Raw genomic sequence first — 24,611 nt, forward strand, 5'->3', positions numbered from 1 at the left:
TTTTCAATCAATTTAAGGTATAAATATTCTTTTAAGCAGTACAATTATTTAAATATGTATTATAGAAGATAGCTTTTATATATATATATATATATACTTACACTATACTATGCACTAAGTATTAGTGCATTAGCTAATATTATATCGAATATAGCTTATATATATATTCGATAAAAGCTTAGTGTATTAATACATAATTATTCAAAAGTTAAGTACATTAATACTTAGCTTTTATTAGCTAATATTATATTCGATATAATATTAGCTAATGCACTAATACTTAGTGCATAGTATATATATATATNAATTGAAGATGCCTGAGGGTTATGCGTCGAATTTTGGGGAAAAAGTTGATATGGAGGTAGGGAAGTTGAGCCATTTGAAAAGTCATGACTGTCATGTTTTCATGGAGACCTTAGTGCCTATTGCATTTTGTGGCTTGCCTGAACGAATTTGGAAACCCATCACAGAGATTAGTTTGTTTTTCAAACACTTGTGTTCTTCCACATTAAGGGAAGAAAACCTACTCCGGATGGATCAGAACATTCGTGTAACTTCTACTAAGATGGAAAAGATATTTCCATGTGGTTTTTGATATATATATATATATACTATATACTATATACTATATTATAAGCAGTTAATGCACTTAACTTTTGAATAATTATTAGCTAATAAAAGCTAAGTATAATATATCGAATATAGCTTTTATGATATTTCCATATAATACTTAACTTTAGAAATACAGAGCAAGTGTGTATGGGAACACCGCTATAGCGCGGATGTGGCTGCAAATTTTCATCTCAAAGCTCGCAAGCGGTTGTTGCATTGTTTCTCCAAAGCTAGAAAGTTGAACCAGAAGCCTGGCTGGTTGCTTCAGAATTTATGGGAGGATTTGCAAAGGCAATGGCTTACCGCAGAGTTTTTACAGAAGAGCGAAAAAAGAAAGAAAGATTGTGCATCTGAGAAGGGAGGATCTTTGCACACTGGAGGTGCGATCAGCCTAGGGACAATAAAAGAAGAATGGTACGTAATTGCTTAATTTATTTTAATTTTCAAAGTATATCTATTCTGTTTATTAACTAAAATTTATGAGTTTTCAGGAAAAGAAGTTGGGGCGTCCGATGAACCAAGATGAGCTATTCAAGGAGACTGATATTGTAAAGAAGAAGAAAGAGACGGATCAAGAAAGGTGGGTCGAGGGCCGAGCCTCGACTGTACATGTAAGTTTTCACTTTTCATTAAGTATTTTGATTTACTTTTATATAAATTTTGAAATACTAATTCAATGTAATTTTTCTTATAGGGTCGCTTCACAGCTGAAGTGGAGGAATTCATACGCAATCAGCCACCTAATGAGTCGGGCGAGCCAATCCAAATATCGGACGAGGATGCTGAAAGAATGTGGACGCAGGCTGCTGGCGGTCCAAAATGGGGGAAGGTATACGGGCTTCCTACTAAGATATTCCATCGCTATAAGTGTGGAATGCAAGGAATAGGGACTTCCTCGCAAGCCGAGCAACTTGATGGGGAGAGCCTCTCCTCTATGCGGGATACTGTGACAAAGCTGACATCCGAGCTAGAAGCCGCCAAGGAAAGAGAAAAGCTTAGAGATGCTCAGTACATTGGCATGCAAGAGCAGATCAAATCTCTCCTAGCTTCTGGCAGTTTTCCGATTCCCCGCTGTCGTGAGTCATCGCCAGAGGCTCGCCTTCTCCGTGCTCGTTCCTCCCGTCCTCCCCGTGATCGTTCTTCCCATCCTCGACAAGTACACCCTTTTGGATACCGTCTTGGTGATGAAAGTTTATCAGACGGTGATGATAATGATGTACAAAACAATCCTTGACTTTTATACACTTTGAACTAGACAAATACAATCAGTTTTCGAATGGGCTTGTAATAACAGTTAACTTAGTTTGGTTAGCTTAAAGTATAAAGTTCTATTGAACTTTATACTTTGTTGGTTTTAATGTTGTTGTTGTGTTGTTGTTGTTGTTGTTGTTGTTGTTGTTGTTGTTGTTGTTGCTTTTTATTGTTGTTGTTGTTGTTGTTTATTGTTGTTGTTGTTGTTGGCATAAAATGCCTGTTTAGGAATTTTGGTAAGCTGGCAGGTGGTGTAGCTGCCAAAACAGGCAGTTTCTGCCAAAAATATACCAAGAAAAACGACCATCTTTGGTCGCTAGTTGGTCGCTTTTCCCTTAAAAAAACAATTTTCTGGGCAATAGCGACCAAGGTTGGTCGCTATTTAACCCAGATTTCTCAAAAGCGACCAACTTTGGTCTCTATTTTCCAGATTTTAAAATATAATATTTTCTTTACAGACCAAAGTTGGTCGCTTTTTTATGATTAATAATAAATAAAAATAAAACGTAATTTACATGTGGAGACCAACTTTGGTCGCCAAAATTATATTATTATAATATTATTGCGACAAAAGTTGGTCGCCAATTTTTTAACCCGAAAAATTTGGTCCTTTTACCTTAGAGACCAAAGTTGGTCGCTAATTGGCGACCAACTTTGGTCCCTAAGGTAAAAGGACCAGCTTAATATCGACCAGGCCTGTTTGGTCGCTTTTTGGCCAATAAGCGACCAACTTTGGTCGCTTTTCGTGGTCGCTTTTTTCCGAATTTCTAGTAGTGTTTAGGATTTTTAGGCTTGCAACCTTGAGACTTATTCTCGTACCCATTGCAGTTGTTGTTGGTGCTTTGCACTAAGTTTACTTTAAGTGATGTCATCCTAGCTTTGGCAGATTCTTTTCTGTTGGAATCTTCAATTAGGATGTGGGTCACAATTTCCTCAATGGTGAAATTTTTCTGTTTGTGCTTTAAGTTGTTTTTGTAGTCACTCCATGAGTCAGGCAGCTTCTCAATTAGCGCTCCAGCAGCAAACTTTTCTGGTAAAGACATTCCCTCGGCCTTCAAGTCTTCTAACAATTTTTTAAATTCGTTGATTTGTACGTTCATCTCTTTATCATCTCTCATCTGCCACTGATAAAAGTTTTCCTACTACAAATTTTTGTTTTGTAGCATCTTCAGTAGTGAATTTTTTAATTAAAGCTTCCCAGATAGCTTTTGCTTCTTTATAACTGTAATACACGTCAAATAGTTCATTAGAAATAGTTTGCAATATTGTATGACGGCATACTTTGTTGGCATATTGCCATGACTCCACTATTTTATTATCAGCGCCTGCACTAGGTTGTGGATGCAGCAGTGCATGTGCAACACCATGGACATCAAGCAGTGAGAAAATACGTTCTTGCCAACGTTTGAAATTTTCATTGGCGAAAATATCAATATTTGACACATCTGGAAATGGCCTGGCATATGGCAGTGCAATTGGGGCTGGAGCAACGGACGTAACGCCAATATTGGCGGTATCAGTAGTATTTTCAGCATCAGTGTTATTTGCCATAGTTTCTTAGAATGTAGTAATTGAGAGCAAAAATTTCAATAACATTATTTCAATATTCTTTGTAAGCAGATACACGAATTAGCTTGAGTCGTGCTGTCACGACCCGGATTTCCCACCCTCGGGAGTCGTGATGGCACCTACTAATAGGAGCTAGGCAAGCCAATTTAATTTAACACTTCTCTCAACATCATTAACAGTACAAAGAAGAACGAGGCAATTAATATAAAAGCGGAAGTCTCGAAACATAATTAACTGAAACCAAGTGCGAAAATCCAAATACACCTCTACCCAGATCTGGTGTCACTAACTCACGAACTTCTACTGAATGCTAAATACAAAGTCTGAATAAGAATACAGTACTGTCTGATCCGATACAAGGGAAATCAAACGAAAGACAGAGATAAGAGAGACTCCGGGCCATGCGGACACCAGCAAGGCTACCTCGGAAATCTCCGGACTGAAGTAAGCTCCCAACGCTCCTACTGCTTTCCAAAAGCTCCTGCTCCGGTACTATGACCTGTGAAAAAAGCACAGAAGTGTAGCATCAGCACAACCGACCCCATGTGCTAGTAAGTGCCTGGCCTAACCCCGTCGAAGTAGTGACGAGGCTAGACAGGACCTACCAAAAATAACCTATGCAGATATATATATACAAAGGCAACAGAAATAACAACAGAGAACATCAACTAAAAAGGGGAAGGGGGCATGCTCGGGGGAAATACAGCGAATACAGGTCAACGGATATAACGACGAAACTATCTCAATACCATAGCTCATATATAAGTGGTCGGCGCGCCACACGATCCCATTTCTTAATTCATAAGTGGACGGCGTGCCACACGATCCCATTTCGTAATATATAAGTGGTCGGCGTGCCACACGATCCCATTTCATAATATATATACATATAATCTTTCTAAAGGAGGCCCCATTAGGGGGAAATTCAACAACATAACAGTTTAACCCGGCAAGGGTACAACTAACAGCCCAAATATCCCGGCAAGGGAGCAACAACAATAATAGACTACGTGTCCCGGCAAGGGAAAAGTCACAACACTTTCTCTTTTAGTCACTTTTTCTCAACTATCAAATTCTAGTTCGAGACAACGATCCAATAATATACTAATCGCAATTCCTCCTCAACCTTTCACATTATAGGAAACTTAGCAATCAAACAAGAAAGATGTTTCACAAAGTCCGGTTCAAACACAGTTAAGACCCACGGTCATGCTAGACTCCGGTGTATAGATAACCGTCACCATACCTATACACCGTACTCTTCATTTTGCAATTAGCAAATAATATCCTAATCCAATTCCCTCTAACCAAAGTTAGAACAAACACTTACCTCGGTCCAAGAATAGCAATCAACTCTCTAATACACCTTTCCTCTACAATCCAACTCCGAAACAATGATATCTAGGCATAATTAGTTCAATAATATCAATAAGGGCTCAAAAACATAATCCCATAGCCCAGAAATGAAATTCCTATCATTCTTCCCAAAACACCAAATTTCGACCCCGGGCCCACATGGTCCAAACTCGAGGCTCGGACCAAAACCCGATCACCCATAACCCCACGAGTTCAAATATATAATTTATTTCAAGATTCGACCCCAAATTGAGGTTGAATCACCCAAAATCCCCAAAGCCCTAACTCTACCCAAAACCCCCATTTTCTACTTTGAATTCATGATTTAGGGCTAGGAAATAAGTGATTAGTGGAAGAAATTAAGAGGGAAAGAAGTTAAGAACACATACCTAAGAGGCTATGGAGAAAGAAGCTCTTCAAAATCGCCTATGGAGTGTTAGAGAGAGGAGCTCGTGTGAAGAAATGGCTAAATCCCGAGCTACTGATTCTATTTTGAACTTAAAAATTCGCTGGGCAAAATTGCCCTTCGCGTTCGCGGGAAAGGGGCCGCGTTCGCGAAGGGTAAACTGGACACTCCATCGCGAACGCGTGAAATAGAATGCGAACGCGTAAAAGAAAATGTTGGGGGGTCCGGGGACTGTTATACGCGAACGCGTGAGGGGCCACGCGAACGTGTTAAGGAAGCTGGTAAAGCTACGCGTTCGCGATAGTGAGGATGCGAACGCGAAGGAGGGGGAATTAGAACTACGCGATCGCGTGAAGTAGGACGCGAACGCGTAAGAGGGGAAGACCAAAGCACTACGAACGCGAGCCTGAGGCCGCGTTCGTGAAGAACAAAATGCCTGTGTAAAAATGCAGCAGAATCTGATCCTTTCCTAAGTGTAAAAACACCCCGAACCACCTCCAATTCACTCCCAAGCCCTCGGGGCTCCTAACCAATCACACACACTAACTCAATAACATCCTACGAACTTACTCGAGTGATCAAATCGCCAAAATAACATCAAAAATCATTGAATCAAGCCTCAAGGTCATCATTTTCATTTCAAACTTCATAACTTCAAATTTTAGATATTTAGGTCCGAAACACGTCAAATGACATCCGATTTCGACCAAACTTTACAGAAAGCGCTTAACACATATTTAAGATTTGTACCGGGCGTCGGAACCAAAATACGAGCCCGATACCATAGTCTTTTAATAAATTTTCATTTCCATTTTCCTTAATAATTTCAGAAAAATAATTTCACAGAAAAATTCATTTCTCGGGCTCTCGACCTCGAAATTCGACTCCGGGCATATGCCCGAGTCTCATATTTTTCTATGGACCCTCCGAGACCGTCAAATCACGGGTCCGGGTTCGTTTGCCAAAAGTGTTGACCAAGGTCAACTTTAATCATTTTAAAGCCACATTTTGAAATTTTTCACAGAATTTAACATATAAGCTTTTCGGCGACGCGCCCGGACTACGCACGCAAATCGAGGCAAGCAGAAATGAGGTTTTCAAGGCCTCGGAAGCACAGAAAAAGAGAGAAATCCGGTGATGACCCTTTAGGTCGTCACATTACACCAAATCAAAAGTCTTCTTCTAAAAAAATGTCACTACTGATGCAAAAGCTTTTGTGCTATCATCCTTTGCAATGAAGGAAGGCTCGCAATTTGGAAAATACTTAGGATTCCCTTTATTCAGTCAACGATCCCGGAAAACTGATTTCCAATTCCTCCTGGATAACATTAAACTTAGATTGGCAGGATGGAAAACTAATATGCTATCCATGGCTGGCCGTACCACTCTCATCAAAGCCACCCTTAATTGTCTACCCAATCACCTAATGTAATTAATACAAATTTCCAGTTATATAACTCGACTACTAAAAAGATACCAAAGAGACTTCCTCTGGGGAACTACTCCAAAAAAAATAAAACTTCATCTAATCAAATGGAAATATATTCAGCTAGATAAGAGAGATGGAGGCCTAGGAATACCTAACTTAATTCATAAAAATCATGCACTACTTGGGGCCCAGGCGTGGCGGCTATTTAACTCACCCCTCTCACACTGGGCACCAATACTCCTAGCTAAATACTTACCTCGTAGACACTCTAGCACCATAACCATACTTGGAAGGCCATCCAACAAGGATGGCCTTACTTCCAAGAAGGCCTTACATGGAACATCTCAAATGGTGCTCATGTCCAATTTTGGACAGAACCATGGATGGGGCCAAAAATAATTCTCCGACAACTAATAGAAGCCCATTATCAGAACAACACCAAACTCCCACAGTTGCTAACTATACAACCCACAATTCAATAAACTTGGTCTCATTCCCTTTGAGTTCCCACCACAACTACTAAACTCATTAAAAAAAATACATACCTACTACATCAACTCCTTCCTCCTTCGACAAAATAATCTGGGATATAAGCCCAACGAGGCTCTTCACAGTAAAATCCTTATATCACAAATTACATAATTCACGCTCCAACTCTTCCTTCAAATGGATTTGGGCATCACCAACACCGCCCAAAATTAAACATTTCATCTGGCTTGTCAGCCACCATAGACTACCTACTGCGAGCTACCTCCATCATATCAATATTTCTATTACACCAATGTGCAGTATTTGCAATAGAGCACCTGAAAATATTGAACATCTCTTACTACACTGCCCAAATACACAAATAGTTTGGCACAATCTAGGCCTTCATGCACACATCCAGTTGCTACGAAATTTTAAGGAGGGACCTCTACAACGACTTTTCCAACTTATCACCACTTAACTAACCCCCCCCCCCCCATAATCTCCCATCACAAACTCTAATCCCTTACGCACTTTAGCATGTATGGAAAAGTTGCAATCGTAGTATCTTTGACAAAACTAAAAGTTACCCTGATACTAATCATATAGTAGCAGAAGCTACTGAATACACTTATCTAGTAAACACTAATGCAAGTAATCGTCAAACACTTTCCTCAATGCCCATGAAATGGAATCCTCCAGCACAAGGATTCTATAAACTCAAAACTGCGATGGTGCCTCCACGCCTTCTACAACAAAGCATGGTCTTGGCGGAGTCTTTAGAAATTGTGCTGGACGCTGGTTAAGGGGATATGCAGCAAAACGCCATAAAGGCACTCCTACCTCACTGAAACTCCATGCCTTACTTGAAGGACTGCATATAGCTTTACAACATAGCTTGATGCCACTGGAAAATAGATGTGGACTCCACTGAGGTAATTATTATGCTGCATACTCATAATCTTCATTACTCATCTGTTCTTTTTGAATGCAGGTCTCTACTCCAACAGCTGGGTAATCCACGTATTACGCACACATACAGGGAGCTTAATGCGGTGGCAGATAAGCTCGCAAAACATGGATCCACTTTAGCTATGACGAATACACATATGATGTTTTTGAATCCTCCACTCTTTTTGAGGGCAGACCTGATGAATGACCATATGGGCACTAGGTAGTTGTGGCGTTCTTCAACTCATATGGACATTACTACAACTTTTTTTTTGAATTAAACTCAGCACCGACTACTTGTACTAGTTCGAGATAACACTGCCCGCCAGTTTTAGCACCTTTTTGTACTGTGGAGCCATAAAGACTCACCACTCTCTATAATGTGACTTAATTTATTAATACAAGCATCTTTTTTGACACAAAAAAGAGATAAAGACAATAGCTATATCTATCTTGCTCAAAAACTGTACGTAAATAAGACAGAGGATTTTTACGTGGAAAAATCCCACACAGGGGGATCAAAAAATCACAACCTCAAAACCTATCTCTCTAGGCGAGAGCTTCTCTCTCTAGGCTATTTGGGCGATTTCACTGCTCCGACCTTCTATGGCCTCGCCGGCCGGTGGCTGGGCTGCCTCCCCCACCTCCTCCCAACATAGCCTAGCCCCCTACGACATCAAACAACACCCCTACACCCCTAGATTATTCAAAAATTTTGAAGTTGTGCACGCTCAATAGTGCCATGCACGAACAGAACTCTATTGTTGAGCCAATTCCAATGTGTAAACCAATATTGTTGAATGCCGAGCATATTGTCTAGTTCACAGAAGCAGAAGTAGAGAGGATGGACGTGATCGAAGGACTGCAATATTCATAGTTGGAAAACTTTCCTATGGCAGTCCAGATTTGCAATAGCTGCGCAAATAACTCCAATTCAATGTGGGATTAAAGGTGAGTGTAATATTGGTTTTTTAAGGGAAAGGCATATTTTGATCAGAATGACTTTATGGCAAGATTACCTGAATTTTACGTCAACGAATGCTCATTATATTAAGGACAGAAATAGATATGAATATCAGCTTAGGCCATTGATTTATGATTCCAAATTTAGAGCTGGTGAGGAAACTCCCAAGGCAATGGCTTGGATATCATTCCCAGGCCTACTGCCAACTTTTTTTGTCAAGGAATGTTTGTTTTCGTTAGCTGCAGCTGTAGGCAAGCCTTTGCATCTGGACATGGCTACTATAAATAAAACTAGACCTAGTTGTGCAAGGGTGAAGGTGCTAGTTGATCTACTTGCAGATTTGCCTAAGAAGGTGAGGATGGACATAGTTAATAAAGTTGTAGGTACAACAAGGACTAAATGGTGAGAATTCAATATGACATGCTGCCTAAATATTGTAGACATTGCAAACTTCAAGGTCATGATCAATTGGAATGTTGGAGGTTGCATCTAGAGTTATATGTGGAGAGGGAGACTACTAATCAAACTGTCAAAGGAAAGGAGCAGGGCAATGGTAATACACAGCCTCTAATGATCTTATCTAGTGGATTGTTGGCAATGTGAGTGGTACCTCAAAGGAACAGTGGAAGGAAGTTAAAGATAATAGAGTTAGGAATGTGGTAAACCAAACTACAAATCATAGCAACACTGTAAAGGAGATTGTTCCAGTACAGCAGAATGGAAATCAACAGTCTAATGGTGGTAACAAGGCTATAGATGTTGGTCAGCAAGCAGGAGATCAAAGGAAAACTGGAAAGGAGATGGTAGCAGTGGACAATGGTGCAAACAACCAAGTGCAGGTAGCTAATAAATTTGCAGTCGTAGAAGTGGTTGATGAGGAAGATGAACCAGATAATCAATTGGCATTAGTAGCAGCTCAAACAACTCCTAAAAGCACAGCAATTGTGAATCAAGGTATAACACGGCAGCAACAATCAGATAAGGTGACTAAGACAAGAAATCTGAATCTTGCAGCCCCTGCATTTAATCCTAATTCATCTGGCATTGGCGCTACTAATGGTATAGTAAACTCAACTCCTAAAGCTAGCGGCAAGGAAGCACCAAGAACAAAGGAATCTACAGCACAATGGGTAGAATGAACATTCAATAATAAAGCAGGAGACATGGCTGTGGGAATTAATACCTCATGCCAGGATATTCCATCACAAGATACAATGGTGGAAAAGGAGTTGGCTAAAACACCAGAGGCTCAAACAAATGGGACAAAATTTCCTACAATTAGAGAAAGAGTTGAATGGAGTGGAGGCAGGCTATGGTCTGATCAAAGAGAATATGATTCAGAAGAAGGGGAAGTTCCAGAGGGAGTGCCTGCAGATGAGGAACCAATTGTGGAGGAGAAAGAAGAGGAAGAACAAAGTGTAAATGGGGAACCTATTGTCAATGTAAGCAACAATGATGACAATAACACAACAAAAGGAGGACCAGAAACATTGGTGTAGAACATTAGCCATCAGGTAGATGAGGCCACAGGTGTAGGGAACTCAGAAAGAAGAGGGCCAGACACAGGTGATCCTGGAGGTACAGATGTGGACGAATCTCAACAGCCAACAAATGATCCACAAGAAACCAGTGCAAAAGGAAAGAAAAACAATCCAAACAATCAACAGCTGCAGCGACTGCTACTATTCCATTGAAACAAAGACAATTGGAACTGGTAAAGAAAGGGGAGGAGCATGCATTAGCCTCTAAAATTCAAAACCAAACAATGGGTGTTGCAGCAGGAGTGCAAGAAGACAATGAGGCAGGTGAGGAAGTTGACAGAACAGGACAGGAAATGGATCAAGAATCAACTACTCAGAATTTTATAAATGTAGCAAGAAGAGGAGATCTTTCGCCTAGGCGGATGGAGAAGTAAAATCAGCAGCAAAAGGCAGAAAGAAACAACAAAAGAGAATATGGCAGCTCCTACAGCAGGGGTTCAAACAAGGAGGACACTGACTAAATCCAGTAATCAGTAATGGATGCTCTCATCTGGAATATAAGGTCAGTCAACACTCAACAGGCCTTTGCAAGGTTGACAAAAATGCATAGGCAGAATCATTATGAATTTATAGGTCTAATGGAGCCTAAGCAACAAGCAAAGAAGCTAGAAAGATACAGAAACAAAATAGTATTTGCACAGGCAATTTCAAATGTTTCCAACAAGATTTGGGCTTTCATAGATGATGTATTTGAGGTAACTGTCATGTACAATATGGTGCAGCAATTAACACTACGATTGTTTCACACTGAATCACATGTGGAGATGGTCCTAACTTTGGTTTATGCTAAGTCTGATGCTATAGAGAGGATAGAACTATGGGATTCTTTATATGCAATGGCAAGGGATATGGAGGTACCATGGCTAGTAGGTGGTGATTTCAATGTAATATGGGATGAAGAAGAGAACTTTGGTGGGCTTCCAGTGTCACTGAATGAAATTGATGACTTCAGACATTATGTTAACACTTGCAACCTCTTTGATCATCGCTTCAAAGGCAGCATTTTTACATGGTGGAATGGAAGGGCAGAAGAAGATTGCATCTTCAAAAGGCTAGATAGATGTTTGGCTAATGTGGAATTTCAACAAACATTTCCAGGTATAAAGGTGCAACATCTTTCGAAAATTGGATCAGACCATAGCCCAATGCAGTTGAAGTGTGATATAGAGGCTCCAATTATAAAGAAGCCTTTTAGATTCCTGAACTTTTGGGTGGAAAATGAATCATTTAAAGAGGTGGTAAGGGAGAATTGGAAGGCTAATTTTTCTGCAAGTCCTTACATCCTTTTTAATCACAAGTTAAAGAAATTAAAGAAGGCTCTAGCATTGTGGAGCAAAGCAACTTTTGGTGATATATTTCAGAAGATAGCTAGCATAGAGCAGGTGGTTTTACTTCATGAGATTGAGTTTGAAGCTAATCCTACAAAAATGAACAGGGAAAGACTACAAAAGGTACAAGCAGAATTGATTAAAGTGTTGGAATTGGAGGAGAAGTACTGGCAGCAGAAGGCAGGTATGACCTGGTTCAGGGAGGGGGCTAGGAACACTAAACTTTTCCATGCTCAAGTGAAAGGTAGAAGGAAGAAACTACAACTTAATAGAATTAAGAATAGTCAAGGAAACTGGATTGAAGAGGAGCAGGAAATTGCAGATGAGGCTATTAATTTTTACAAGGAGCAGTTCACTGAAACAGCCATCCCTTCATCATTTGATATTATCAATTGTGTTTCAAATCTGATAGATACAGAGCAGAATGCTGAACTGATAAAGCAACCAACCAAAGAGGAGGTCAAAGTGGCAGTGTTTGGACTCAATGGAGACAGTACAGGTGGACCGATAGTATGACAGGCAGGTTTTATCAATCTTGCTGGGACATAGTAGGGGATGATCTTTTTGACATGGTGAGGGCATTTTTTAATGGTCATGATCTCCCTAAATGTGTGACACACACCAATATTGTTCTGTTACCAAAGAAAAAGGAGGTCACTACTTTCTCAGATCTGCAACCCATAAGCCTCAGTAACTTTTCCAACGTGGTGGTTTCAAGGGTGATACATGAAAGGTTAGTGAGATTTCTTCCTAATCTGATATCTGAGGAACAAGCTGGCTTTGTTAAGGGCAGGAGCATAGTAGAAAATCTATTACTGACTCAGGAGATTGTGACTGATATGAGGCTTAGAACCAAAGCAGGACCTAATGTTATTATGAAGCTAGACATGACAAAAGCATGTGATCGACTATCCTGGTTATTTTTGACCAAGGTACTAAGAAGAATGGGTTTTTCAGAAAGGTTCATAGGCATGGTGTTTGGAATAGTGTCAAACAACTGGTATTCCATTTTAATAAATGGCCAAGCTCATGGTTTTATCAAGTCTTCTAGGGGAGTAAAATAAGGGGATCCTGTCTCTCCAACTCTATTTATCTTAGCAGCTAAAGCACTATCAAGAGGTCTCAATGCTCTACATAAGAACCTATACTTTTGTGGATATGGGATGCCAAAGTGGAGCCCAAAAATTAATCATCTTGCATATGCAGATGATATGATTATATTTTCATCTTCTGATGAAACATCTTTGCTGCTGATTATGGAAGTGCTTAGTGCTTATGAAGCTGCATCTGGGCAGCTTGTAAACAAAAACAAATTTGTTGTATATTTGCATCACTTATCAGACCTTGAAGCGATTAGCAAGGTGGAGAGGATCACGGGGATTAACAGACAAGAATTCCCTATCATATACCTAGGCTGCCCTATATTCTATGCAAGGAGAAAGCTGGAATATTATCAGCCCATGATCACCAAGATAATGGACAGACTACAATCATGGAAGGGTAAGCTTTTGTCTATAGGTAGTAGAGTTGTTCTTATTGCACATGTACTACAGAGTATGCCTATACACCTCTTGTCAGCTGTCAACCCTCCAAACTATGTAATAAATAGGCTGCATAAAATATTTGCCCAGTTCTTTTGGAGCAGCTCTATAGGAGGAACCAGAAGGCATTGGGCATCTTGGAACACACTATGCATGCCAGTTGAGGAAGGAGGAATAGGATTTAGGTCCCTACATGATGTATCTAAAGCATTATTCAGCAAGCTCTGGTGGAACTACAGAACAAAGCCAAGCCTTTAGAGCTCTTTCATGAGTCAAAAATATTGCAAAAAAATGAATTCTGTAATTGTTCCATGGAGGAAAGGGTCACACATATGGAGAAAAATGTTGGAGTGTAGAGATCTGATTGAACATCAAATAATTTGGCAACCAAAAATGGGATCGTCACTATTTTGGTTTGATAACTGGACAGGACTCGGGGCATTGTACTTCTTAGTTCCTCAGGAGTTTGGCATTGATGAATCTGTACATAATGTCTATGATGTCATTGAAGATGGAGGATGGGATGTGGACAGGCTATATGAATTGCTACCTGAAGAATATGCAGTACATATAATAGAAAAGATAAAGCCACCTTCATCACAAGATATACTTGACACACCTTATTGGATGCTGGAACCTCGAGGTTATTTTAGTGTTAAAACAGCATGGGATTATCTGAGAAGAAGAGATGAACCAAGAGCAGCTTACAGGATGATATGGGTAAAAGGTTTGCCTTTCAAAATTTCCTTTTTTATGTGGAAGGTGTGGAAAGCAAAGCTACCATTGGATGACTTTATGAGAAGGCTTGGATACTTTATGCCATCTAAATGTTGGTGCTGTGTACAGCCTAAGGAAGAATCTCTGCAGCATTTATTCTTCAGATCTGAAACAACCAGGGCAGTATGGTATTTTTTTTTATCGAGGGCAGGAATAGCTGTGAAAGGATTATCAATGCACCAAGCTATCACAAAATGCTGGACTGCTAATGTGTGCCCAAGGTTAAAACCAATAATGCAAGCACTTCCCTCTTGCATAGTCTGGGAACTGTGGAAAAGAAGAAACAGCATGAAGTATGGAGATGCAGTGTCAACTAGCAGGGTGATCTACCAAGTGTCAACAACTCTTCAAGCATTGGTAAAGGTAAGAAAGCCAGGTATCAAATTGGTTCCTCACAAGTGGCACGATCTGTTAAAATGATGGAGAATTACACCCCTACACTTAAGGTGAACAAAGTCATGTGGGAATTCCCAAGTGCAGGATGGCCAAAAGTCAATACAGATGGGGCTTCGAGGGGAAATCCTGGCAGAAGCTCAATAGGATATTGTGTAAGGGATGAGAAAGGTGACATAGTATGGGCAGTAGGGAAGGAAATTGAAGAAACAACAAACACAGTAGCTAAAGCTAAAGCTATGGTAGAGGCACTGAGGTTCTGCAGAACGCAACAATACTCTCATATATGGCTTCAAACTGATTCAATGCTCTTGAAAAAGATCATGGATGGGTTGTGGAAGCCACCATGGATCATTGATAAACAGGGGGAGGAAATTAGGCAGCTAATGAATGGGGGTAATTACACAGTCTCACACATTTATAGGTAAGGTAATAAGTTGGCAGATCATCTTGCCAATTATGCCTTAGACCATGGTGATATTGAATGTCAACAATTTTGGCAAATGGATATACAAGGGAGGAGGATCATAAATGAAGATAAGATGCAATGTCTAAGTTTAAGAGTGAAGGTGGCCAGGAGCTAAGAAGTCAGGAGAAAGGGAGGAGCAGGGTGCAGGAGATGTCAGTCGATCAATATATCCAAATCCTAAGGGAGAAGGATATGTTAATAAATTTTTATCTAACACTGTGTTCTTTTTTTCAGGTGTTCATAATATATTCTTGCACCTTGCTTGGATGGAATTACATATGGTGGTATTAGTGCTAAGCACTCAATCCATAGGAAGACCATTAAAGCAAGGCAAGGATATAGTGGCAAGGAAAGGAAATATGTTAGGCAAGACAGTCAGGTCTGCAGAAATCAGTAAAAGTCACAATGCCAATACACAAGATGTAAGGGAGTGCAAGACATACAAGGAAGATAGGGAAGGAAATAAAAGGGAGCATATTTACAAGGCTGGAAAGGTAAAAATAAAAGCAAATCTGCCCAGAATGTCTAAGAGAAATAGGCAGAATAGCTCAAAAGATTCAGGAGAATGGATTGTGATTCCATGGGATATAGGGAGCCAGGCAAGAATTTGGATCATAATTATTTCAAAGTAGGGGAAAAGTGAGTATAAGAGGAGTTGGGAGAGAGAGGCAGATAGAGGGAGCTCATCATATATGGAAAAAGTAGCAGGCTTGCTCAGAATGTCTAAGAGAAATGGACAACATGAGAATGAATGGTTAGGAATAGTTGAGGAAGAGGGAGTAGGTCCAAAAGAGCAACAAGCAAAACAACATGTAAGGTGGGCTAAACAGGAAGGAAAAAGAAAGATGGCAAGATGGTGTAGGATTAAGGAGAGTGCATCAGATTGTTTTGTACACATTTGGGAGGAGTACAAAATGATCAAGTTTTTCACTAACCTTGTTCTCTTTTTTGCAGGAGACGTTACCGTATTCATGCCTTGTCACAAGTTTCGACTTCAATGGGTGGTATTAGTACAATGTACTCATTCCCTTGAAGAAGGAATTGTGACATGCATAAGCATGAAAAATTACTACTGGGAAACACTATGGTCCAGCTTGAAAAAACACTGGCATTGGCAGCTATATTTGGGAAGCATCAACCTATATTGGATCATAACTGTGGTGCAGACATTTTCAATAGCAAATGAGGAAACAAGCACGACTGGAGTCTCAATAAAATTCAAAGGGACATCACAGGATTTGGGACGCAAAATATTAATAGCTGGAAGAAGTTTGATCATAACATGGTTCACTTGGCAATGATATTCGTGCATGAATGACAAAGAGTGGAGCATCTCGAAGGAATGGCAACACAATAGAATACACAAGGAAGTTCTTCAAGCAAGGGTCTCAAGAGGTAAGCAATGGAAGACCACCAAAAATCGAAGCAAAGTTGGTGCAAATACAATGAATAGAGGATATTTCTGGGAAGTGGTTCGTATTAAAAGCAGGTGCAGACATAAGCAATGGCACATCGGAAATGGAATGACAGTATTCAGAACATTACAAATGAAAGGAAAAGGATCAAAAGTCAGCAGCAAATGGACAAACAAGATACTACATAAGGAAATGGACTGCTATTGCAATATAAGGATCTGGGCAGCATTTGATATAGAAAGTGGTTATGGAAGCAAGAAGCGTGATACACAAAAGAATTGGGCCTTGTGGGACTGGAAAGAAAATGTGGAAATGATCATCTTTGGGCTAGTTTTTATGTATGCAATTTTTAATAGAGATAATGTGATATCAATGTTGAGTACACTACTCAATATTGGTAATAGGTTTAATGTAATTTTCAAATTTTATTCGTTTCATCTCGTAAGACCTCCTGACAAACTATGTTGTTTATTTTTTCTTATATAAATAAAAACCAACCCTAGGCACATCGCCTAATGGATTGATAAAAAAAAAATATGTATCTTGCTCAAACAAATCATATCATACTTTGATATGATTAATATTGTTTAATGGAGTAATAGAGTATTAAGCCTGGTAAATTAGAATGGATGGAGCAACCCACTTACGCGCCCAGGCAAACCTAAAAAACAAAGGAAAAAGAAAAGAAAACGCTGTTCTTTCAACACGAAGTGACCGAAAATACTTTGCACTACCAGGATTTAGGGTTTAAGCTTCTGCTTGATTAGATGTCCGGATTTCGAAACAATGGTGTTATGCATCTCCTCTACATTTATCGCTTCAGATTTCATGCATTTTACTCAACAGCTGCGGCAGCTCGTCACACCAAGCACTTGGTGGAGACACTGGTGAACTCACTTGGGTTCTCTACAGAAGAAGCCATTTCTACAAGCACAAAGGTAAGTCGCTTGAGACCAGAAAATATAAGCCTCTTTTAGTCTTTAATTTCTTCGAAAAATCTGGTTTAGATAAAACCCACATCAAAAAACTTGTTTCTTCAGTCCCTGCATTGATGCTATGTGATGTAAATAAACACCTTAAACCCAAAATTGAAGTACTTCAAGAACTTGGCTTTTCAGGGTCGGATCTTGTCCAAATTATTTCCAACAGTGGGAAATTCTTCACCACAAGGGTAGACTGTTATACAAGAGCAAATGTTGATTATCTTCGGAAACTATTGGGTAATGATGACTCTGTAGTTAAAATCATTAAGAGAAATCATATGGTGCTTACTTATGCTCTTCATGAAGTAATGCCACCCAATATATCGTTCCTGCAAAATATTGGGTTATCATGTATGGATATAGAGAAGCTTATGTTTTGGAATCCTGGGCTTTTAGTTCAAAAAACTGAGTGGCTCGAAGACATAGTGAGTCGAGTAGAAAAAAAATATCACATTTATCGGGGTTGCCCCATGTTTCTCTATGGAATTTATGCACTTGCATCTCTCAAAGAATCGACTTTGGAAAAGAAATTTGGAATTTTCAGGAGTTTTGGGTGGTCTGATTCGGACATTTTTACATTGGTTCAAAAACACCCTGCCTGTTTCAGCCAATCAGAAGACAAGCTCAAAAATGCGTTAAGTTTTTTTATGAAGGAACTCGGATATGAATCTAATTACCTGGTTTCTCACCCCGCGTTTTTGACTTATAGCTTGGAGAAAAGGATTATGCTTAGACATAACATTTTGAAGCTAGTCAATCAGAAGGAGCTAACAAAGTGTAGTCGGAGCTTCTATACCGTTGTGCTATGGTCTGAGTTGAAGTTCTTAGAGAGCTATGTGCTGCCTTTTAAGGATGAGATACCTGAGGTGTATGATTTATACGTCAAATGCAGAAGCTAATGGAGCATCTTTAGTTTTGTGAGTTTTACCAACTTTATTGATGTGTTGTTCCTTTTATGTTTTACTGTTTGGTTCATATTTCATTGCTAATTAGGCAATTTATCTTTTTGAAGTCAAAAGATGATGTTCTTTGATTTCAAAATGAACAAAGAGACTATAAATGTTTATGTTTCTATAAAGTGGAGCATTTTTTTTATGACATGGCTTTCTCAGTCAGAATAAGATATTCTGCTTTACTGCTTCTAATAACTTTATTGGTTCTTCTGTTTGTCATGTGATGGCCAAGATAATAAATATTCCTCCGAGAGCCCTAATTGACCCAGCGAATTGCTTCTGGAAAATAGATGTAGTATCTTCTCTCAGCTTGGGTAGACCTGTGTGTATAGAAGATAACTAAGCTAAAAATTAAGTGACTCCCAACACATACTGCAGCACAAGTTTTTGTTGGAAAGTTTTTATTCCACTTTGCTTGAGATGGAATAGTAGGTGTAACTTCTAAAGTCCATCCTCTTGCCAAATTTTCCACATTTACTTATGTAGTGTAGTAAGTTGTGTTTTAAAAGGCATTTTTGAGGCGAACCCTGGGGCGAGGCATGCCAAAATTGCCCCGAGGCAATGGTGGGGGCGAAAGTCTCAAGAGGTGTACGCCTAGCAATTCGAGGTGTACGCCCGGGCGTTAAGGCACGTTTTTCTAGTAAGGCGTAAGCCCAAGAGGCTTTTTCAAATTAAAACAAAATTTGCTGAATAAGTTCTTAATATTATACCCAAATTCTCAAAAGTAAGCTTGTAATTACTCAAAAGTCTTAAAAAGGAACTGAAACAATAAATTTAAAGGTCAAGACCTTTTTTTTTATTGCTAGAAGCCTTAATTTATGGTCCTTCCCAATTCTTTATCTTGTCCGCTAGTCTGCTACTATCTCCCAAAAGCAACGAACAATCAATTGTTTTTTGCAAATACAAGAAAAAATTTCATTCTCCCCCATAGAAGCAAGTTCAAAGTTCAAATTGCAGATTAGTCATCCTTTTTGTTCCTCCATGTTGAAAACTTTATTCTTTTCAACTTAAGTTACTTGTACTTGTAAGTAGCGTATAATGAATTGTTTTGACTAGTTTTTTGTAGGGATGGAAGACATCTATATATATTTTTCACTTATTTATAGTTTTCTTCAATTTTTATGCAATTTTACCTATTTAAAAATATTTGTTGTAAAATTATATTATTTTATGAAATATTAAAAATTAAATAACCATGGGGCTTACGCCCTGTGCCTCGGAGCTTATGCCTCGGCATGGAAAATGCCTCGCCTTACGCCCACGCTTTTTAAAACACTGATGCTACTAGAAACATTTCCTTTTTCACCAAAATAGTTTTTTTTTTTTAATTTTTATTCTGGCTATATGGAAATGTTTTCACTGTCTGCGCAATGTGTTTCTGCAAATAGATGAAAATGGACTCTTTTTTACTTCAAAGGTTGGATATAGAAAAATTACTTTATTAGTTCTTTGGTACTACTTAGTAGGAAACCTCAGTGTTTTAAAAGGGAAAAATGCAACAAATGACAAGGTTCATGGGGCTTGAAGCAAAAAGCATGAACTGAAGTGCGCAAGTTATGGAAAATAAGTAAGTACTAGCCATATATGAATGTAAGTAGTACATTGTCAAATTGCAATTAAACTAACTAATTTCAGCATCCAATATAAGGATGCCGGTATTACTCCAACTGAAGTTGGGATCCAAAAAAATTCAACCACTTCTCACTGGGATCACGTTGCGCGTTCTTTCAAGATACTCATGCTTTTTACTGCTAATTTACATTTTATTTTTGTCAAGCCAATGTTATATGTTAACACTGCAAATTGCAGATATTCTCAGTTTAAAGTAAAAGATGATTTTGGTTAGTGGAGAAGAATCGTTGTGAAATAATTAGTTCGTTGGTAAATGGAGAAGAAAAGTTGTGGAGAAATTTTGATTCGATAACATCGTCATATAAATGCTTATCCTCAATCTGGAGAATACATCTTCTAGTTTGCTGAAATTTCTTGTTTTCTTTGGTTGAGTTTTGCACTTCAAACATAGTTTTATTTGTGTCTGTATTTTCACTATTTAGGGGAGGTGGACTACTTCAGCATGTCTCGTGGAGTCTCTTCTCTCAATTTGATCAAGAGTGGGCATGAAGAAGCTTTTGTTTGCATAACGAACATAATGGTTCTACATGTTGCAGCAAGAAATTTTGGCTCAAAATACTTCAGAAAATCATTTATGTACTGGTATCATTGTCATTTTTTCCTTAATAACATAGTGGGTGGGGACAATTTGGAAATCAGTTATCGTAGGCTAACAAGGTTATTTTACGGGAATAGGGAAAACAAAGTGAGAATCTTTTAGGTTTCCACTAGGCTTTCACCAGATTAACTAAGCTTTACACCGTTATGTCATGTTCGGAATCAAAGTCTCTACAGAAATATGTACTGCCTTTCAGGAATGATATCTGAGGATTCTGAGGTTCATGATGCGTACGTCAAAGGTAGAGGTGAAATTGAAGATTCATTTATGGTAAGATGCAGACTGCAGATTCTTTGTTTCCGAGGTTCTTTCTTAATATTGTTCTTTCAATCCTCTCTAAGATATCTGCTAACTCACATGTTTTTTTTTTTTTTTTTTGGGTGTGTATCTATTTTCCTTGATGTTTCTTAATCCTATCTAGAATATTTTCCTCTCTTTGTTGACTGCCTTTATTAACCAATTATACTGGAAATATAAGGTATTCAGATTTTCTTGTCTATTGATTCGTTGAGGTAAATGTGGAAGGGTTGTATTTACCAATTGTATGAATCCATTTCTCAATCTGGAGTGCATGCTCTTGTTTTTGGCTGAAGTTTCCAACTTTCTTTTCACATGAATTTACTGCTCCTAAAGAAATCATGTCTGTATTACTTATAAATCTATATTTATATCTATATCTATCTATACTATATTAAAAGCACGAAGGCCCTATAGAAATATCGTTCGCCTTTTTTACCCTTCGTAAGTGCATTATATGTTGGATATAATTGTAATTATAATAACTATTTTTTTGGGAGAAAAAATAAAATTGTCGTGTACTTACTTAGAGTTTACATTGTTTGGGATTCTTTGGTTCTTGTTTCCTTTAGCTTTAGGATTCTTAAGATTCTTTTTTCTTTAGTTATGGTATTTTTCTTTCGTTGTCCCTTTTTGTACTGGTCTATTGTTCCTTTTGTGTCTACTTAGGATTCAATTTCTATGGTCTCTTTGGTGTAGGTTTAGTATTCAATATTTAAATTGGTTAGTTATTTTTATTTTTGTATTATATTCAATATTTTTCGCATTATATTTAGTCACGATATTAAATTATAGTAAAACTTTTTACTGAGAATAAAATTTCAAGCTATATTTTTCACTGGTCAAGTTAATATATGGAAGTAACATTTAGAATAAGGCAACATTTATTATATCATAAATGATCACATAAATAATCGTAATCTCTAATTTTCAATCAGTGCACAAAAAATTTAAGATTGTGTTCCGTAATAATACTATAGTCAAGAAATGCAACAATCAACTTTTCACTAATAGTTTTTTCAAACAGTTTCGTTTCGTTCGAAGAGGTAGTCTAACCAATGGAACAATATTTGGTAATTTCTTCAAATTTCATTGATTAATCTTACATTATGAATAATATTCTACTCTTATTGGCTATATAATTCCTAGTGGTAATTATTTATATAGTTAGCCAAATAGAAGCAACAATTATCAGTTTCATAATTTTATAATTTTTTTGTTAACTTTATTTTATAACTCAAATATAACTTTTAAAATAATATTATGTGATCTTTAAAAAAAATCCTTGAGTCGAGGTTCACGCGCAACGCGCGTATCCTGACACTGGTACTATATTAAAAGCACGAAGGCCTTAGCGAAATATTGTTCGCCTTTTTTACCCTTTAAAAGTAGAGTTCACATTGGATAAAATAGTAATTATAATGTAATTACTTTCCTAATATCTATGACTTTAAAATTAACTAAATTTTACTTATTAAATACTTCCTTATTCGAACTATGTAAAAGCTCTTAATATTTAGGAATCTAAAATTGAATAAGATTTTACTTAAAAAATTTCTTACTTAAATTGTATAACTATTTTCCTTAAATATGACTTTTCCACGTGTCTAAGTTGTTGATATTTCCATGTTTCCTTAAGTCTGACTTTTCCACGTTAGGAATGGTAGTGTAATGAAAATATTTTTCCAATTTTTTTCTTAGTTTTAATTTTATAGAGCTAAACACCTAAGAATTATTAAGCATGTTTTCAAATTCTAAATTTTGTATATTTTTTGGACCGTGTGAGTAGTGTTAATTCTAATTTTTCACATATGCATAAAGAGTGCTAGCGAAATATCGTTCGTCTTTTTTACCCTTTAAAAGTAGAATTTACACTGGATAAAATAGTCATTTAATTAATTTTCTAATATGTAGGAATATGCATTTAATTATTTTCCTAACAACTAGCACTTTGAGTTTTTAATGTTATCATTTAATTATTTTCCTAAAATTTAGTACTTTGAAATCAACTAAAATATTAGTACTTATTAAATATTTCCTTATTTTAACTAGAATTATTTTTCTTCAATTATATTTGAACTCCTTTCCTTGTGTGTATGGACGTACAATATTAATTTGAGATATGATTGTCACTATAAATTTGTGAATCAATTTTTATTTAAATTAAGGGTTTTACCACTTAAAAATATTTTTTCCCCTAAGACTCTTACTGTTGTGTATATTTGAAGAGTAGTTAGCGTAAAATATAAATATGATAAAGAAACTTAAAAATGCAAATCTTAGATGCTTTGAAGTGCATTATGCATTTATAATTACCTCCAAGATCATCAAACAAAGTTAATAACCATTCATATATTATAGAACAATACTATTAAATATTTAGCTTAGGGACTTGGTTTACCGCAGTTTAAAGCAATTTAGTTATAATTTTATTTCTTTGACAAATGTAAATTTTATTTTTCAAAGCAATTTTATTTTTATTTTGTAAATTTTTAAATATTTAGAACTTCAAAATCAGCTAAAAGTTTGGTTATTTACTTTTTACTTATTTGAATCTTGCAAGAACTCCTAATATTTAGGGATTTAAATGAAGTGAGATTTTATTATATTTTGCTTCCTTATTTAAATTGTGTAAAGCAACTATATAAAGTATTATTTTTCCAAAGAGAATCGCATAATGAATAAATTTCTAAAAGGAGGATTCCAAAATTTTTGCTCGTGTATTTTTCTACTCTATTAACTTTTACAAGAACTTATAAAGCTTCTTTATGCTTCTTTTGCAAGCATCTCCTTCAATTGTGGACATTACAGTTTGAAGTATGTTTGGCTAAGTACTTGGTAATCGGAAATATTCAAAGAAGCACGTCGACTTTAGAGGTTTTATCCCGATGAGTGAACCCGTTTTGATTTCAGTATTTATTNAAGGGAAATCAAACGAAAGACAGAGATAAGAGAGACTCCGGGCCATGCGGACGCCAACAAGGCTACCTCGGAAATCTCTGGACTGAAGTAAGCTCCCAACGCTCCTACTGCTGTCCAAAAGCTCCTGCTCTGGTACTATGACCTGTGCAAAAAGCACAGAAGTGTAGCATCAGCACAACTGACCCCATGTGCTGGTAAGTGCATGGCCTAACCCCGGCGAAGTAGTGACGAGGCTAGACAGGACCAACCAAAAACAACCTGTGCAGATATATATATATATACAAAGGCATCAGAAATAACAACAGAGAACATCAACTAAAAAGGGGAAGGGGGCATGCTCGGGGGAAATACACCGAATACAGGTCAACGGATATAACGACGAAACTATCTCAATACCATAGCTCGTATATAAGTGGTCGGCGCGCCACACGATCCCATTTCTTAATTCATAAGTGGACGGCGTGCCACAAGATCCCATTTCATAATATATAAGTGGTCGGCATGCCACACGATCCCAATTTCATAATATATATATATATAAGTGGTCGGCGTGCCACACGATCCCATTTCATAATATATATACATATAATCTTTACTAAAGGAGGCCCCATTAGGGGAAAATTCAACAACATAACGGTTTAAACCGGCAAGGGTACAACTACAGCCCAAATATCCCGGCAAGGGAGCTAACAACTAATATCGACTACGTGTCCCGGCAAGGGAAAAGTCACAACACTTTCTCTTTTAGTCTACTCT

At 37.7% G+C, this 24,611-nt stretch overlaps 1 protein-coding gene across 1 annotated transcript; it reads left to right on the plus strand.

Moving 5' to 3' along the window:
- The first annotated feature begins 17,233 nt into the window (after positions 1–17,233).
- LOC109210637 (transcription termination factor MTERF8, chloroplastic-like) lies at positions 17,234–21,008 on the plus strand. The gene is made up of 2 exons (XM_019374091.1): positions 17,234–18,370; positions 20,461–21,008. Exon 1 carries the CDS (start codon positions 17,522–17,524, stop codon positions 18,350–18,352), a length of 831 nt encoding a protein of 276 aa, XP_019229636.1. The 5' UTR covers positions 17,234–17,521; the 3' UTR covers positions 18,353–18,370; positions 20,461–21,008.
- Positions 21,009–24,611: the final 3,603 nt, after the last annotated feature.

The sequence above is a fragment of the Nicotiana attenuata genome, unplaced genomic scaffold, assembly GCF_001879085.1.
Source record: "Nicotiana attenuata strain UT unplaced genomic scaffold, NIATTr2, whole genome shotgun sequence".
Taxonomy (NCBI): domain Eukaryota; kingdom Viridiplantae; phylum Streptophyta; class Magnoliopsida; order Solanales; family Solanaceae; genus Nicotiana; species Nicotiana attenuata.

Bases quoted from the DNA above. Each gene is read 5' to 3' on its own strand.
- LOC109210637 (XM_019374091.1), top strand. From the start codon at position 17,522: ATGCTATGTGATGTAAATAAACACCTTAAACCCAAAATTGAAGTACTT.